Source organism: Temnothorax americanus, unplaced genomic scaffold (genome assembly GCF_048541705.1).
Source record: "Temnothorax americanus isolate GAGA-0224 unplaced genomic scaffold, ASM4854170v1 Scaffold3, whole genome shotgun sequence".
Classification (NCBI taxonomy): domain Eukaryota; kingdom Metazoa; phylum Arthropoda; class Insecta; order Hymenoptera; family Formicidae; genus Temnothorax; species Temnothorax americanus.
In genome coordinates, this window is record NW_027509442.1 from 3,357,259 (window position 1) to 3,375,920 (window position 18,662).

The 18,662-nt window shown below is 38.1% G+C and overlaps 3 protein-coding genes across 5 annotated transcripts in view; 2 read left to right on the forward strand and 1 right to left on the reverse strand.

Moving 5' to 3' along the window:
- Positions 1-11,832, reverse strand: part of Nachra3 (nicotinic acetylcholine receptor alpha3 subunit) — an 84,564-nt gene extending 72,732 nt beyond the window's left edge. Inside the window, exon 1 of one of the 2 annotated variants that reach the window (XM_077411736.1) lies at positions 11,678-11,832. The gene's annotated coding sequence lies outside the window, so the exon portion shown is untranslated. Of the gene's footprint in view, positions 1-7,403; positions 7,528-11,677 lie in introns of those variants that run through there. The other variant, XM_077411735.1, reaches the window with a different exon arrangement.
- LOC143900419 (dynein regulatory complex protein 9) lies at positions 49-10,841 on the forward strand. 2 transcript variants are annotated; one of them, XM_077411741.1, is made up of 8 exons: positions 49-1,961; positions 3,005-3,167; positions 3,359-3,594; positions 3,676-3,774; positions 5,130-5,370; positions 5,520-5,726; positions 6,079-6,210; positions 7,371-10,841. In XM_077411741.1, the coding sequence occupies exons 3-8, from the start codon at positions 3,425-3,427 to the stop codon at positions 7,569-7,571; spliced, it is 1,050 nt and encodes a 349-aa protein (XP_077267867.1). In that variant the 5' UTR covers positions 49-1,961; positions 3,005-3,167; positions 3,359-3,424; the 3' UTR covers positions 7,572-10,841. The 2 variants fall into 2 exon arrangements, with proteins under 2 accessions (XP_077267867.1, XP_077267868.1); XM_077411742.1 differs by lacking the exon at positions 49-1,961 and having other exon boundaries at positions 2,289-3,167; positions 3,378-3,594.
- Positions 11,833-12,588: 756 nt separating the features above from the next.
- Positions 12,589-17,498, forward strand: Atac3 (Ada2a-containing complex component 3). Its single transcript, XM_077411739.1, has 8 exons — positions 12,589-12,795; positions 13,178-13,286; positions 13,387-13,545; positions 13,631-13,828; positions 13,896-14,250; positions 14,344-14,610; positions 14,694-14,983; positions 15,070-17,498. Exons 2-8 carry the CDS (start codon positions 13,218-13,220, stop codon positions 15,322-15,324), a joined length of 1,593 nt encoding a protein of 530 aa, XP_077267865.1. The 5' UTR covers positions 12,589-12,795; positions 13,178-13,217; the 3' UTR covers positions 15,325-17,498.
- Positions 17,499-18,662: the final 1,164 nt, after the last annotated feature.

Here is an 18,662-nt window from a genome sequence, read left to right on the forward strand (position 1 = left end):
GATGACAATATAATACATATATATAAAATTAAATTGATACAAAATAGAGAAAAACATTATACATATACCATAAGCACCATTAGATTTTCGAAATTTTTGATACTTAATCCGAAACAATTACTTGATAGGTAAATCCACTTTTGCATAAGATCATACATAATATTTTACACGCTTAACAATCTTGACGTTTCTTTATCTAATTTTTGCATTCAGTTTTTTACATTCTCCACCTAATTTTTTTCTCGAAAAAATTCGTTTTTACCTCAAAGTTTAATCGAAAGGTGACATGCAACCTGTCATATCGTGCGATTAATCGAATAAGTATCGAAAAGCCAGCACAGTGAAACGCCCATGTATACGCAAATCCAGAATTTGTCAGATTTCTTTGTAACAGATGATATCGTCATCTTGTTTTTACGAATTCACGATCCGATATTCTTCACGTTAAACGAGAGCACGAACTCGAGAGGCCACGCGAAGAACTCTCTCTCTCTCTCTCTCTCTCTCTCTCTCTCTCTCTCTCTCTCTCTCTCTCTCTCTCTCTCTCTCTCTCTCTCTCTCTCTCTCTCTCTCTCTCTCTCTCTCTCTCTCGCCGGACAATGCAGATTCAATTAAAAGTCCCCTCTCGATGTGAAAACTTTTCCAATCAAACTGATACGTGCTGGCGCGCCCTTTTTCGTCCACAGAATTTTTTCCCAGGACCAGGACCCTAACGCAATCGGATAGTAATTATGTCGATATCAATTTAACAGTTTTCGACTTTCGTTTGCTTCGCTTCGCGGAATAATTGAGAACCAACTCCAACAGCACGAGGTCTGCTCGTCCAAAGCAGATCATATAGAACGATGTTTATCGAATTTCCATAGTTTCCTCTTTCCAATATGTCAATTTTATTGCAAAAACAAATGAGTTCTAACGTAAACGCATTGTATTGAATAGCATTTGTCTGTTAAACCTCTTTCTGGAAAGCATATAACATTACGATGAGGTATTCGACAAAATTTATAAGCTTTCCAGTTTTATTTTGCGATGTATGTATTTATACACGTTATACATTGTGGCATTATTTCTAAATTATAATGTTATTGGAAATGCGACTGACAGCAAAAGAACAACGTGAAAAATCTTTTGCCGTGCTGAGAGATAAAACGCCGAGTGGGAGATTTCGCGATATACCTAAAATCGATAATTCCAGACAGGCATTCTACGGCCATGGCAAAACTACACGATGCGTTTCCTCGGCTTCATGTAAGCCAAAATGTACTTGGCTCCGTCCGCGTTCGTGCTAAATGTACGAGTATGTCCGCGCCTTTAAAGACTCCAACTTTTCCGGAAAAAAGTTTCTTTCTCCGCGAAAACTTTCCCGGAAATGTGCGAGAAGTAGATTCGCCGCTTCGGAGAGTGTGTTCGCAGAACGATGCGACGCCGACGCCCGCGCCCGTACGAGCGCATTAAGTCGCAACTCTTCTCGGATTTTTCGCGATTTCCGTTTCCCGGGAATATTAACGAAATCGCGCGCGATTTTTCCCCGCAGCGATTCGATGAATTTAATTTCGAAAATGCCGCAGCGCGCTCAAGTCGGACTTTTGGGCTTTTCACATTATGAGAGGGAAAAAAATTCCCCTCGGCAAATGCTTCCTTTTCATTTCCTACTATACTGTACGATTTTTTTTGGGTGAAACCTCCAGTCTTTCTTTTTTTTTCTTCTCATGCCTACTGCCGCTTTAATGTCCATGGTCCCTGAGTTCGTTTCCACGGCAGCCCGCGGCGATGGATCAAACTGTTTAACTCGCTCGAAAGGTTTGCGGAGCTAGTATACGGAGTTTGGACAGTTTTCTCCTTTTTCTTTCTTCGCAATACAGTGTATCGGGAACGATGTGATGCCGCCGGTCCGACGATGTGTTAATTAGCCCGCGAAAAAATGTCTGCTTGTTTGTAAGAGTGTGTCTGGCACGTATACGGTAATGTCTGTGTATTATATATATACTCTTTCAATGTTCATTATGTATATCAAATGATTATTAAATATGTTCTTTTTTTTGTACACATGTATATATATATATATATATATATATATATAAAGTTATAAGTTAATATCTCAGAAATTTGGAAAAATTCTTAATGACGATATATCATTATTGTAAATTACTCGGATTTATATAAAACAAATGTTTAAAGGATATTTTAAGATTACTTTTAAGAAGTGTATTTTTATCGTTTTAGGGCCGGTTGTTCCAACCTGTTGATAAACTAACTAACAGTTAAAGCCGAGTTTCACAAGTGTCGGTTAACTTTTAATCTTAAATTAACTCACTCTTCGTCTCCTTCTAACGTCCCCCTTAGAAAGAGACGAAGAGTGAGTTAATCTAAGATTAAAAGTTAACCGACACTTGTGTGAAACTGGACCTAAATCATATATATATGTATTTGTTTATCTTTTACATTAGACAAAAATAGACATATGATTTAACTATTAGTTAGCTTACCAACAGGTTAGAACAACCGGCCCTTAATGTTCGTTATACAATTATGTAATATGGCATGTATTAATAAAAAATCTCAAGAAATCTTAAAAATAATCTTAAAAAATCAAAAAAATAACGCCACTTTCAAACATTTATACCTATACTTCATAAAAATTATGCACTTTTTCACACCATTAGGTTGCCATCAGTAGTTTTTGCAATATTTTGATCGATGAAATATTAATTTATAACGAATTACGTGACTCGCTTCGTCTATTAATAGAAAAATGTTATACATAAATTGCATTAAAATTGGCTATTTATAGTGAAGTTAATGGTCATTCGCTAATTTATTTTATTGTCTTTCGCTCTTCCATTATTGATTTTCGATAATATATATTTTTCGCAAAAAAAAGTCAGTTCGAGAAGTAAATATACATAAATCGCCTCTTGTTAATCGATCGTTCCGAGCACCCACCCTGCACCTATTTCTCCGAAAAGATAGTTGGTATGCCGACTGTGTCGTTGATGTTGCTCAGAATTTAAGGAAGTAACCGGAGAACCGTCTTGAAGTCGAGCTGAATCTACGCAGGAACGCGTGATAAATTGGCTTATCAGACAGACGTGGACTGACACGACGTATCCATCCAGGCGACTGGCGAACACATTTAACATTGAATTTGTCGACGTTGGACGTAAAACGTATGTACAAGTGCATGCATAAAAATGCATGAACCTTACTTCGCCGTGTGAAACATTCCTTACATCGTGAAACATATATGTGATTCTGTTATTCTACGCGGTTCCTGTCGAAACAATTTCGAAATATTTTCCGCGTTTCACAGTTTTATTCTCGAATAAAATTCCGTATATAAATTTGTTAACAAAAACAGCTACGTTTACGACGCACAGCGAACGAAAGACCGATTCGATTTCGTTAGAGAAGAAAAAAAGAGAGGATGGAAGCGTCGACTGGAGTGACAAGTCCCGCAGGATTTTCGCCGGCGGAGCGTGAAGTTGTCTTGGAGGTCCTGGAGGAATGTGCGGACTCATTGGCAGTTTACCAAAATACCTTGCGACAACAATCGGCGACAAGAGACGACGCCACTAATATTTTTTCCAATGTTGAGTACGTCGGGCAGGGTACAGCGCGATAAAACGCGACTACATTATGACGTGCCTGTCTTTGTATACATATATCTATTCGCAGAATTTCGGAAACGTCTATTCTACAGACGCTCACCGGAGGCGCAGCGGGTATGACGGATTCACGGAGGGAAGCTGCGCGTGAAAAGCTTCGACGAGACAGGTTGGAATGTATTTAGTTTGTCCATAAGCCTGTCTGAAAGACTGACATATTCGTGGCAGTGGTGGTTCAATGACCATTCAATAACAATGAAGCCTCAAAACGAAATTAATTATGTAATTAGTAAATTAACACCCCTGTTTTCTCAAGAAATAAAATTATGAGTGACAAGCAACTTCTTCTTTTATTCATGTATTACAACATTATAGTATCAGATTTAAATCGTGTAAGCATTTAAAATATTATGGTAATAACACAATCGCCGTTTTTTATTATTTTTTATATATGATTTGTTTCAAAAATAATTGTTATACGTGCTATTTTGTAATTAAACATAATTTTGCGCGTATTTGTTATTTAAATATGGACCTATTTTTTATATTTAAGCCTGCATCCATTTTGATTGAGCCAAATAAAAAATTTTATTTGGTTCAATTTATATAAATCGTACTTAATAATCATAAAATACAAATATAATAAAGTTTCAACATTGACTGAGAAAGTTCTCGAATTGTTTGCCAATATGCAGATCTAATGAGTAAAACTCGACTATAAACATTCCCGTTCACATTCCGATATTAACTCTTTTACATCCAATTATTTTTAGAGGAGAAATGTATTAAATTGAATTATTTTTCAAAGTTTTTGTAATCGCTGAATATAAAAATAGGATCAAAACATAAAAATTGAAAATGATGAATCCAATATAATGAATGCAAAAATAAATATCTTCAAAGTCTAAATAAAAGTTTACATAGAAATATTTTCATGTGTGTGTGTGTGTGTGTGTGTGGTCGCAAGATTATATTTAATTTATAAAGCAAAATGCATGTTGATAAGAACTACGTAATATAAGGGTTAAACATTTTTTACCTATAATCTATATCACATCCACCAGTATTGATCAATAGCTCAAACCGCCACATTTTTTACCATTGAAATGGAAACTCGTGAGTTTTATATATATTGTAATAAAAATATCATTATAAATTTGTATTGGAATCAGTATTGGGGAATTTGTATCAGAATTGTGTTTGAGATATTATTGCAACATGAAAATTACATTGCGTACTACGTTAAATATCTTTTATAATATGATAGTCCAATAAAAATCATATTTTACTAAGCAATAATTTTTTTTCTATTTTAATATCAGTATTTATGTAAAAAAAAAAAAAAAAAAACAATATATATTTTTTGGTTAAAGTTTAAAAGCAATCCCCTTTTAAATTAGGTCTATTTGACTTTATAAATTACTCAATACTTGCCAGAGATGATTTTTTAAACATGCCATGCTAAAAAATATATATCCTCCTGAATGTGCAAAAATTAAGAGATACCGTTTATATACGTTGCAGTTTATATGTCAGCGGTATAATACGAGACTTGAAGCGAGAAATTAACGAACACGGAACCATCGACGTATTAAGCAAAGAGATCGAAAAAATCACGTCGCAGGAAGAACAGGAGCAGCTTGTAATAGAAGAAAATAAAAGGATGCGGACGATCGTGGTAGAGTTACGAAAAGCGATTGCCGATAAGAAAACAGCGCACGAGAAGGAGGAGGAGCGTTTAACGAAGAAGCTCACTTTAACACGGGTAAATGTTTCGTAAAGCTGCGGAAGGTTTACAAATGTATGTACGGCGTAACGGCGATAAATCATCAAATTTTACCGTTTAACCGTTATTTGTTGTGCGCGTAAGTATAGAACCACGTTGAAAACGAAACTTGTTGGCAAAATGTTTAGGACGAGAAGGAGAGGCTGAAACTAATTAAGGACGCGGAGATGAAATATGTCCGAGTGTGGGAAGCGGCACGTCGGGAGCAGTACGTGCTGCGTTACGAGTTGGATTTGGACGAATTGAAAAAGACTTTGAACGATCATTGCGTACGCGAGAGGAACGAAAATCACGTGAATGATGTATTGATGCGTTATCTGACGCGGCGTATAGCGGTGAGCGCAAACTCCTTCCTAAACTTCTCTCGCTTAAAACGAACAAAAATGTCTCGTATAGACAGCTCGTACTTAAATAGTTAAGACTTAAAAGGGTCCGGCATTAAAATGAAGACGCTTAAGCGGTCCCGTAAGTTCTTCAGCGAAAAAGCTTTAAAAGGTTGTTGAAAAATGTACTTTGAGATCGGAGCTTTTTATGACTTTTTTTTACAGTGGATACGTTAGCACAAATTCGGCGCTTTTGCCGGATGCTCGAGCAACTTGCGCGAAATCAATTTCGTCAAATTTAAGACGAGTTTGGCAAAGATGACCTGGTATAAGAATAACAAAAATATTTACTTTGAATTTACAGCTCGTCGAGAATCGGATCGAGCAATGGCGGCAGAGATACGATCGGGAGAAGAAAATGTACGAGGAGAAGATCCGCAAAGTACGCAATGAGATCGAAGATGCTCGAAGATACTTGGAGGAACTTACAACGGAGGTATACTTAATGACTCGAAAACTGTGCGACATGACAGTGCGAGCAATATTTTTATTTCATTCACGCGGTGGGTACGGTGCGAGCGCATCGGTAATTCAATTTGCATTCAGCCGCTCATTACTCTGACCACCGCCACTGTGAATCTTAATTGCCGGATAAAGAGGATCCCAGCCGGCGTATAACAAGCACAATCACTATCTTATTTCGCATTCTCTGTGTGACTGTCTGATTTACTACGTCACGTTTCGCCTATTGGCAATCAAGCTCAGATAACTTGGCCCGGGTGAGTTTAAAGGGCGCGCCGAAGTTTCGTTGGGGTAATCGATAATTCGCGTCAAGTACGCGTCCGCCGAGACTCAGAAATGTCTCGATGATCGTTATTAATAGCCGAAATCTCCTCGAATTCCAGGCTCCTGGAGAACCTTTCACATGTTCCGCGGAGACCGCGGTTTATGTACATTTGAGTGAGAACTAAACCATTGACCGGAAGTTTGCGGATTAATTTCCCTTAGCTTATGTATATAGATATGTAGCAGAATTCACAACACAAAAATGCCCTGTTCAAACACGCAGAAAATATTTTTTATATTTTTGGAGTTATCTTTAAACAAGGAATCACGTTTTTTTTATATCACGGTTATATTAGAATCTGTCGATGTTGTATATTAATCTCTATTAGTATATACTATACTGACAGATCAAGATTATTATCAAATTAGTATAGAACGATTATTGTAGTAATTTTAAAGACTTAACTTTCTCTTCAAATCATAAGTTCGTCATAAAATTTCGTAAATTTTAATCATTGACAAAAAATCAGATTATTTAAATGATATTTAAATGATATTACATACATTACGTCAAATTTTTAAATCTATTTAATAAATAGTCCTGCAATATATATATATATATAAAATTTGTTCCGAACATATAAAATGCCCGACCTTCTATAGTAGAATTTAGCGCCTACTTTTTAATCACACGTCCGTGTATAATAAACAAGATTGAACCTTCCCTTATTGCTCATGAAGATACACGATCGCGTAAAGCCCCAATGAATCTCGTATAAGACACACTTATTGCCGAGAAAGACATCGGAGTCCGGTAAAATATGTCGGTAAACTCGCGTTGAAGCTGGATACGGACGGTGTTTGTTGCAGTATCGCAATAACCAGGAATTCATCGACACGTACCTAGCGGAGCAGGAGACGCTCCGAAGACAAAAGGAGCACGAGGATCATGTACAGCGTAGCACAATCAAGATGCAAGCCTGGTGGCGGGGCGTCATGGTGCGCCGGAAACTGGGGCCGTATCGACCTGAGGAGAAAAAGAAGAAGAAGCCCGTTAAAACGAAGAAATAACTCTCTTCATCCCCCTTTCGCCCGGTACTCTTAAATTACTAACGTAATTGCGTCGATATCGTGATTCGTTCAACCTGATTGGGCGAACGACTATTAATCTGTCAGTGATCTAACCGAGGTCACGGCTGTTTATAATTGATCTACTATCGCGTCCTAGTAACTTGAATCTCGAAACGCGCAACGGGCGAACATCGAGCGAAGCGCGTCAAAATTATTTTGATTCGTTCGCCCAATTCAGATTTGAGAGAAATCAAAGAGGCAGAGTTTGCGCGGTGATTTCGTGCAGATTATTTACCTTTCTCATAGAAAAAAATATTGATTCCACTTATCGGAATTAAATTAACGGGCGACGGAAAGATCAGTAATAAATTTTTCTTTTACTTTCCTTCGGCTCACTTTGTATAATTCTCGAGATTGACATAAGGAGAGAACGTAACGCTGCAAGGTCATTCGAAAATACGAAAATACGTGAGAACACGTCGAAGGAAGCGAATCGGCGCGGTGTTACGATAGCAGAGATTCCGCGAATTGCCGAACGCCAATTCGTGCCCCCTTCGTGATATAAAATATACACACGTACACACATATATACGTATACATATAAACACACACACAGGCGTGCAGAGGTCGAGTATTGTTCACGCAAGAATCTCATTTCCCGTGCAGCACTTCTTTAGATTCTGCCGATTCTGCAGCGGGTTTCTGAAACACTATAACATGAAACGCGCGGGCGTAATAATTGACGCGGGGTGCCTATATATACGCGGCACGAACGCCACGCGCGCGTCTATACGCGTAAAACGTGATTTACACGACGCATTTTTTTATTGTTTGTTTAAATACGCGTTGAAAATAAGCTATTTTGTATACAGGATGTCTTACTTATTCTCGCGCATTTTTTTTTACGATAATGGTCGTTGATCAATTTGGTCGATCTCATCTCAGCGAAAATGTCGAGAGAGATCACTCTCTCGCAACTTTAGTATCTTATATTATCTTCTTCGACTAAACTTCAAATCAGAATTTTATTAAAATAAATTTTATGTAAAATTAAAATAAATGTAATTTTGCGATTCACTTGACTACCTGCAGTTCGGTAAATCTTTTTTTCGTTTGTTTTCAGCGCATCGACAATTTTCGTAAAGCAAAATTGTCTCCAAAGAATCTGTCGTTAAAAGAATAACGCGAGAAGCAGAGCACTCTGTATACCCTGCTAATATAAAAATATCTTAAAACGGGGCACATACCAACGCCAATATCACGTTATACGGTTTACAAAGTGTTCGTATTTTTATTTCGTTTTATAATTCGGCTAGTCGAGAATGCCATTAGAGCGAGAATTCAGTAATTTCTTAGAATAATTTTAATAATTCGTAACACGTGTATTTTCAGGAGAAATTACCTCGTGTATTTTTAGGATAAATGTATTCTCCGAGTATCTCTTTTTACGCGGGGTTTATTCATATAACTCTGCATAAATTTTCAAATTTATCCTGTCTATTGAAAATGTCTGGCTGCTCCATGCAGCACTTTTGGCGAGAGGATTAGCAGACGCGCGATGCAGTACTAGCAGCTAATAAACTTTGAATATTTTAACTTTACTAGCGTGCTTATAGCTGGCGATGAGGAAGGCAAATTAGTTTGGCGCGACATCCTCAAGTACACCATACATTTTAACTACTACATCGTGCTAATATACCATCAGACATCAAAAAAGCACCGTGTGAACCGCACTTAAGAAACGCGCCGTTGCATCGCGACTCGTGTGTAAATGCATGTGCCATGCAATTACCATAGCCGCAACGACGGTTAATTCTGATGTAAAAGTCGTAATTTTGATCATTTTCGCTTTTCATAGCACGCTTGTGGACGGTTCTTCGCGGCATAAATCTATCGATCGTAACTCGTGATTCCTGAGGAAAAATAGAAATACACACAGTTGCACAATTGCAATTTTCGTAGGTTTAAACTGTGACCAGATATTTAAGTTACAAAAGAACCCGATATTAAAATACGTACGCGCGTTAAATATGTATATATATCCCGCAGATTGGAAAATCCTCACCCTCCAAGAAACTAATGAAACACGTGTCGATTGAAGAGCACTTTCATGAATATAAGAAAGCAAGATATATTATCATTCTATACACATATCGAGTCAATCGTGCGTGTTACGTTCTCTTTTCATAAGGCAATCTTTTAGCGAGAAAAATGAAAAATCGTCGGTCCATTTTCGAGCGATTTTTCGGGACGTTCGTGTTCTAAATAAAACATAACGTGGAAATCGATCGATCTTTACCCTTTGCCACTGTTCGCGCGCCATATGCTTCTGGGCAGTTTTATTTTTACGGGACAGTTTACCGAGGCAGCCCCCCCCCCCCCCCCCCCGCGAAGGGAAGAAAAGGGAGAGAGGAAGGAAAGTTTTAATCCGGTGAAGTTGGAAAATTTAAGGCGACAGGGACGTGTATGAAGTGAAAGCGGTCCCTGTGCGACCGTTGTTTCCCGTTGTCGGTGGCCGTAAGCTCGGCGTTAACCGCGAGTACCGCGACGCCGTTGTGCATTTTCCCTCGTGAGAAATTCACGAGGCCACCCAACGTACCACCGTCGTCCCAGCCCGCTCCCGTAAAACGAAAGCGTGCGAGCAAGCTTACGCCCGGTGCGGCGCGGCGCGGCGTGATCGTGCGGCCAGCCACCTCCTTAGATTACGATATAAGGAATAATGGGTAACGCGATGTGGCGCGGTGCACGCACGTGATAGCGCGCGCCCCGCTGGCCGTATATGTGCAATTGCCTCGCTGACCCAGCTTTCGCCTACATCGATAAGATGCGCTTAAAATGAGGCTGCCCGCGAGAAACATTGCCCGGAGATCCCCGAGCAAAAATCTAATATATTACGTACGACGCCCACGTATTTCCGTCATTTCGGAAAGTGCCACATATATGTAATTGTAAAAATGGAAAAAAAAACGCGATAAGAAATCCAATACGCGGTTGACGTGACGCAAACAACAAATGTGTTCAATCGTGAATCAGTCGAGCTATCCGATGACCGGACAGCTCTTTATTAACGATAAACTCACGCTTCGATTAAAAATTGAGATTATATTCTCAGCAAATAGGTCGAAGTGTAACAAGGTCAAATTAAATAAAATCAGTCGAAAATATTTAAGTTAGGCCAGTTTAAATTCTTTCCTTCATGCATGCGACGATGTTACTTAAAACAATCGAAAACAAATCATTTTGCAAGTAGTAACTCTCATTGCCTAATTCTTGTATTCGAAATACGAAATAATCTTATATTATTTTAGGAGATTTATCCAAAATACGGATTGTAAATCGTACAACTTCATTTAAGATTGTTTCGTGATGTACGCAAAATAAATGATTAAAATTATGATAAAACTATTTCATTAAATTATTACATCAATTGAAATATAATAGTGTAAATCACTAATATTATAATAGTTTCAGATTTTAACTTTAAACTTAAATAATTTATATCGTAAAAAGACATATACGTTACTTCGAGACGATAAGAGAGTATAAATATAATGAGTTTTTAATAATTCTCACCACAATTTTATTACGTTTATTACACGTTATTATTTTAGACGTGTTCGCATGGCGTACTCTGCCGTACTAGATTAGATAATGATCAAGCATTCAGACAATCCCCTCGAATCTGTGTGAGAGAGACTCCCGTTTACCCTTGGCAGAACGCGTAGAGCGAGCTGAGCTTCGATAATCAGATGGAAATACCCAACTCTGATGGATGTATTCGCTCGATTAAAGCACATCGATGCGCTGATGCATCGAGCAATTAAATAGACTGAATATCGTTGTGCGTGTCGGTGTGAGGCATTAATAAAACTTCGTTCGTAAACCGAAAACTAAATCAATTTTACGACTATATATACAGATTTCGAGGAATTTTTCAATCAATTTTCATACATGCATTGACTTTTAGTAAATATTAAAAATTCGTAAATATTCATTACATCGACAACGATTCGGAACATTTTTATTCATTAAAATGGTTTGGATTTCTCGCAAAAAGCGCGCCATAAAATTATATTATATACATATAATACATACATTGACGATACCTTACGATTCGGTGGAAATCGACCAAAAACTGTAGAATTCTAAAATTTGCAGAATTTCTGTATATATAACTTCAAGAATTACGAAAAGCGTAAATACGTACTGCAAGATAAAAACTGAAAAGTACTATATACGACGACTACGACGTTAGTTACGACTCGGAGCTCGGAGTACTCGTCCGACATCCTCGGTGTATATCTATAAACGAAACGCCGAACGCGCCGACAAACGGTCGACAAGAGAAACTACAGAGACCTCTCTCGGAGGTCAACAAAAATTGTTGATCAACAAGCAACGCTAAATTCATGAGAATCATAATGAAGTTATAGCTACGAGTCCGTCACATTTATTTCACATTTTTGAAAACGAAATTGTAAAAATTCACTCATCTGTAGTGCGCGTTAGTAAGCAAGATTAAAAAAGATATTGTATATTGGATCCACACACTCTATATAATATTACACATCCAAACATCTTTTAATACTAAAGATATATTAAATCTTTTTCACTTGTTCTCTCTCTCTCTCTCCACACTGCAGATTTTCGACACTTGAAATTTTTTACATCTAGATATTATTTTTGTGTTCAGCGATCCCAAAAACGCGATACAATAATTTTACTAGAATTTGAAAATATTTTATTCTCTACAATCTCTATACCGTATTTTTTCCGCGACAGATTATATTCAAACTTGCATATTCTATTTGGCGGCACATTCGATATCCAATAGAAGAATGTACTTTCTAGAGACCCTAGCTACGTCACGCTCCCTAGAAAACGGATTGTCCTATTGGATGTCGATGGTCGCGTACCTCAGATGGCGGACACGATCCCTAAATTCCTCGTGACGGGCGACGTGGGAGAGGGATGGGGGAGTGGCGACGGGCGACGGGTGACGGGACGATCTTCGTAGTAGCTCGTCGCACACATGGGAAACGCTTTTACCACCTGAGCCGGACGGGCGCTAGGAATGGCGCCAATGCGCCGCCATTTTCATGAAACTTTACCGTGACCGTAAATCGCGAAGACTGTTGACGGGGAAGAATTCCAGCGGACGCCACGCGCCCGTCGGTGGAACGTTGAAAAAAATCGCGAGAAAGGCGAGAATAATGCGCTGGTCGTAAGTATAACGTCCCGTCCCGACCCGGTAAAGTCGGCTAGTTTTTTTTTCGGGCACGTAACGCAGGGCCTATGGCATGGACTTCCGTTGCACGAAACAGGAACAGGAAGTTCCTCGCGACCCCGAGACGGCGAAATAAAAACATCCTGTAGTAGCGATGCGAAGATTCCGCGAAGTAAACGCGATACGTCGCGGGGCGGGAATCGAACGTGTCTGGCCGCGCGTGCCCTTCCGTCGGCGAGCACGTTATTTTTACGGCCCACTTTTTTTTTGATACCGCTGGCCCAAGGTCGCGCGGCAGTGATCGAGTCGCCCGCAGCTGACGCCGATCGTTCGGAAAGATCCGCGGTGGTCGTCACAGTTATGGATAATATGATTTTAGAGCCCACCTGCACGAAGGGGACTGAGCTGGACAATCGAGAATGCAATCTGTGCAAGAGAGCATATGTGCCAACGATATCGAAGGCTTGGACGCGGATGCCCTCATACCCGTAAGTATATCTCTAACGTGTCAAAGATGTACAAAGAATGCGCTGTCTAATCTTACGCGAAGCCACCGTTGATATCTAATGGCCGTGCAATTGTCGCTAGGTGGGACTCTTGGCTTGCGATGTCTCCTCTCACTCGAGACCGCAAGATGCCTCGACTATGGTGGAACTTGGAAAGCAGCTTCTACATAGCGCGAAGAATGGCGACACCGAGGCTGTTCGCGAGCTCATGTGTAGGGGCGCGCCATTTACGACAGATTGGGTACGTGGTTTGAGCATCTAAAAGGTTATTCGCTCTTTATAGATTTTTATCTGGAAGAATTGACATATATGTGCTGGTTGTTTAGCTTGGCACAAGCGCGCTCCATCTCGCCGCGCAGAACGATCACATAGAGACTGCTGAAGTTTTACTTCGAGCAGGAATATCGAGGGACGCTAGGACGAAAGTCGACAGAACTCCCTTACACATGGCGGCGTACGAAGGCCATCGTCAGATGGTACAATTGCTGCTTAACTATGGAGCAGATGTCAACAGCAGAGACATGGTACGATATCGAAATATGGATTTATTGATTTCTCGTGCGAGATGACTAACGTAGAAAATGATTTTAGCTGAAGATGACTCCGTTGCATTGGGCGGTGGAACGCGAACACGTGGATATAATGCACGTTCTATTGGATCACGGAGCCGATACAGATGTAACTAGTAAATTTGAGAAAACTCCGATCAGTCTTGCATTAGAGCACGATAGGTTAGATTTAGTGGACATATTGCAACGGGAAAGAGTGCTAATGGGTATTCAACAGAATCAGATTAATTCTACGGAATTAGAAGTAGCCACGAATAATTTAGTACAATTAGAGACGGAGAATAATAGCAAAAGTTCGATAATACAGGAAGAGGAACAACAAAAGTTTGAAATAACACAGCAGCAACAATCTCAGCGTAAACGTAAACTTTCTCAAGGTAATTTATATTTCGCAACATATTTCTCCGTGCGAGTGTTTTAACTCTTCGTTACTTCGAATTCTATTTTGTGTATCCATTTATAATTTCTAGCGCAAATTGAAAAGAAACAAAAACTGATCTTTCAACAAATTTCTGTATCGCCAAACAACACAGATGGCGAACAGGAAAAAGAAATTGAAGGTGTTGAGATGATTGATGCAAATAATATTATAAATAGTAAGAAACATAAAGATATTATGTCGATAGGCAAGCAGTTTAGGTTATTAGAAGCACATGGGATCAGAATGATACCCGTAGATGATGATCCATCTATTGTAGAAAAAGCAATGGAAAGTGGGAGAACGGTAGTTTTAACAGGTTCGCTTTTCATATGTGTATTTAAAATGATTTAAAAGTTATTAATTTCAGAATGTATTCTAAGATGATTTATGTAATTACAGAAGCTGGAAAAATTGCTTTGAATTTGACGAAAGGTTCGCCAATTAAACGCCTTCAAGTCGCTTCGCGGAAGGGAACGTCGAGAAAACTTATAACAATTAGAGCAGATCAACTTCAATCAAAAATCTTAAATCCAAATTCTAATACGTCTACCACTGCGTCGCGGAGTCCAAATATTTTGAAAAAGTCTGCTGTTGATAACAAAGCAACGAAATTATTGGTTGCAACAGTTTCTAACGCTCCAACAGCATCTACCGTCACTGAAATCAAGAATTCCGTTTCGACAAAAGAAGTAGGATTACTTAGATATTTCAGATATAAAATATAAATTGATAATAGACGAGCAAATATAAATAAACATACATTTTGATGTTTCAGAAAGTTACGAGTTCCCAGGCAAAGGTTACGGAATCAACAATTTTACAATTAGGCGACGATATAGAAGAAATTACTGAGGACGATAATCCAGAAAACAGCGAGCCAGTAACGGATATAGCGGTGTTAAATAGACAATTGGCAGAAGCGCGAAGACAAGCCGCCGAATATCGTAAGCAATTGCAAGAAAAAGAGAAGGAAGCGGAAATATATAAACAACAACTCAAGAACATCACAGCGCAAATAGCATCTAAGTAATTTTGTACAGATATAGATTTCATATTCGGTTTCACCATTTGCAAATCGGATTTCTTTTTTATATCAAAAGACTATTGATTTTTTACATATATTTGATTGATAACCTTTGATTTTTTTACATATATTTTTACAATGTATTAAAATCTTCTCAATCCTCTTTTTGTATCTGAATTTTCACAGATACTAGATAACAATTTTCATCACTAACACACGAATGCCGAGGTTTTGTAATGAATACCTATAAGAAACTGAAAGTTCCCTACATACTTACAAGATATTTAGCAATGTTTATAAACTTATTTCCTACTTTAATATGCATGAGCTCTATTTCTTTTAGTATGTGCAAATGTTATAAAAGAGAAATAAATAAATAAGTATTTTAGTAAGATTGAGGACAAATTACGGCCAGACGTGTGAAATTTGCGAATATATGAATCATTTTGCTTTCCACATAATGTATCAAACTTAATTTATTCAATATGTTTTTCAAATAATTTTCATATATACGTATATACACATAAAATGTGTGAGACACTATAACTTAAATTATCTTTCATATTTTAGAAGAAAAATATTTCAAATAACTAGAAGCTGCTTCATTTTTTTTTTTTAAGAAACATTTAAATAGATAAAGATATGCTTCTAAATTATAAATTTGAGAAATTGTTGTAACCAATAACAAAGTTATTGGTTACAACAATTTCTCGTTGTTATTACAACAAATAGGAGATTTTTTCAAAATATTTTAACTTTCTAATTAACGATAGATTTATTAAAATTTAAGATATAGGATTTATTAGAATTTAGAATTAGATTTAAATTGTTCCAATTGCTATACAACTTTTTTTTGGTCTTTTTCTCTACTTTTTTCCACCTGAGATAAGAAACAAAGATAATCTAAGTTATAAAATTAAGTGTCTCATTCCGTATATCAGGTTTAATCACAAATAACTTCCCAAATATATAAATTCATTCTTTTCTAAATTTTTATTTTGATTTAATTTGATTAATCTGATTAAAAAATTATTAGAACGATTGATTTGTTTATGGAAAGATACGATTCTGATATTTGTTCACGTTGAAAGTATAACTCAACTCAATATGTATCTTGAGCTCATCTGTACAAGATAAATGTTTGCGAGAATTTGTAAAATATAGTAAACATAAGTCTTGCTTCTTCTTTGTAATAAGTGTACATATAAATTAATTTTTTGCATAAAAATAATTGTAGGCGATTGTGTGATTTTTTCTTGATTACTTATAATAATATTTAAATGAGAACGTTGATCGTTAGGTGCTCTCTAACATTTGACATTCTTCGTTCGACATGTTAGTCATTTCTTTCGTGCAAGTATCCGGTTATTAAATAGCGATGAAGAAGGTGGGCAGAGCATAGCACAAAGATTATAATGTCGTTGGAGTTTATAAGCCATTTAGAATTTTATACATATTGTACTTTCATATCTTTACCATAAATTATGCTCCTACATAATTTACGAGTTGTTACAGATTGTCAGGCATCGAGATGAAAAATATAAAACGTCTTTGAAGTTGTTGAATCAAATACGAAGTCTATGCATAATGAATTCTACAATCACGATTAACATTAGAATTGTATATTGTCGATGTACCGAACGAATAAATTTGCTTGCGCCTGTAAATATAGAAAGCATAATGTGGAAAGCAAATCAATTCAGCGAGAAGCTCCTAACGGTGTGTAATTAAAAATGTGCTCAACATATAATTTTGCATAGTCTACTCAACTGTATACACAACATCGCTTCACATACCTTAGTTTAATACGAAGCGTTTGCATTCCAAGTATTTTTTGCAACAGCTATGATTTTTCGACGATAAATCGACGAAGATGTGCGAACAAAAATTAAAAATATTAAGTATCTACCGCGTTTAGTCGATGCTAGAATATTTGACCAATTTAATCTAATCTAAAGATGTGTTATCGAACGAGATGTGAAACGGTGAGAGTGTATGAAAAAAGGATACGACATAGAAAGTGGTTGACCTCAGGTACAAAAAAAAAATAAAAAGAATATGCATTGTATAAAACGCTAAAGTTTGTGGAATGCAACGGTCTATACTTAGAATATAATTTTTCTAGAATAAGAATTTTCTAGCAATGTACATTGTAAATATAAATTTATACATAGTTGCAATACGAGTTCCCGAAACGGATTACATTTCACCTCACAGCTCCTTTTCACTCAACTTTCAACTCTCCAATCAACCCCACACAGAGGATGCGACAATATCTGGGGCTTGAGAGCGATTTGCTATCATGTTCCGTTAGCAGATTTATTACATTTCTATCGACAAAAATCGTAGCAAACATTATCGCAAAATCTGTCTTCGACAAATTTGGCGATTCGATTGCATTTGTATTTTAGCCTGGATTATTTTTCTTACGAGAAACCCCCACGGTGGTCCACGGGAACACTTTCCTCGCGGTCGATTCGAACGATTTCCAATAGCGGCATTTCGAATAAAAGCATATATATCGCAAAAGCTCGATTCGCGCGATTAACCATCGCTCTTGTCCACGCGTTTTGACTTTTGTCCGTCGGCCTATATGGATCGAGAGATTCATTTCAAGCTGCATTGACGGCCCAACGGAGAATTGCCTATTGTTGCTCACGTCTGTGCAGATATACCCGGCATTTTTGTAGCCCCGGCGCGATCGATCGCGGCGGAAGATTCGTCGCGTCGCCTTATCGCGCACTTTCTACACTTACCTGTACTTTTCCCATTTTTCGCCTCTCTCTTCCAGTCCTCGCTCTCCCGCGCCGTTGTTTCGAAAGGCAAAAGGCGAGAACCACGTTAGGCTCGAGTGCGGATAGTGTGGAAGACAAGTATGCGTGTATGTACAGACTATTCCACAAAGAACTGTACGCGGTTTACCATCATCCGCACAGTTGGCGTCACTCGACAGCATCGTCTGCTTTATGATGTTGGAAAACTTGCGATATGCAATATTTTTTAAAATCTACTTTTATGTACTAGAGAGTACGTCCTTTTTTTCCGGGATTGTGCGTGTATTCTCGACACACCGCCGTACATTTTTTTGTGAAACTGACCGTACAAGGCGACTTCTCGCTGAGCTCGATGCTGCAGCCACGCGAAAACGATCGTCTCTACGCTCGTCGTCCTTATATGTTGAAAAGTAGGCGACGATTGGCGCAAAACGCATATCCTACGGTACGTGTCCTATACACGGCACGGCGGATTCGATTCATCGACATGGAAACGCTCGCGGCCAACTTCAACGCGACGTTGCGGGCGCATTTCCAGTTCCAGTCGTTCCAGAGCGAGGCGGTCGTTCT

Coding starts and splice junctions, on each gene's coding strand:
- Atac3 (XM_077411739.1), top strand. CDS start 13,218: ATGCAATCTGTGCAAGAGAGCATATGTGCCAACGATATCGAAGGCTTG. Junction 13,287..13,386: donor ACGCGGATGCCCTCATACCC/GTAAGTATATCT, acceptor AATTGTCGCTAG/GTGGGACTCTTGGCTTGCGA. Junction 14,984..15,069: donor ATTCCGTTTCGACAAAAGAA/GTAGGATTACTT, acceptor TTGATGTTTCAG/AAAGTTACGAGTTCCCAGGC.
- LOC143900419 (XM_077411741.1), top strand. CDS start 3,425: ATGGAAGCGTCGACTGGAGTGACAAGTCCCGCAGGATTTTCGCCGGCG. Junction 3,775..5,129: donor GAAAAGCTTCGACGAGACAG/GTTGGAATGTAT, acceptor TATACGTTGCAG/TTTATATGTCAGCGGTATAA. Junction 6,211..7,370: donor TGGAGGAACTTACAACGGAG/GTATACTTAATG, acceptor TGTTTGTTGCAG/TATCGCAATAACCAGGAATT.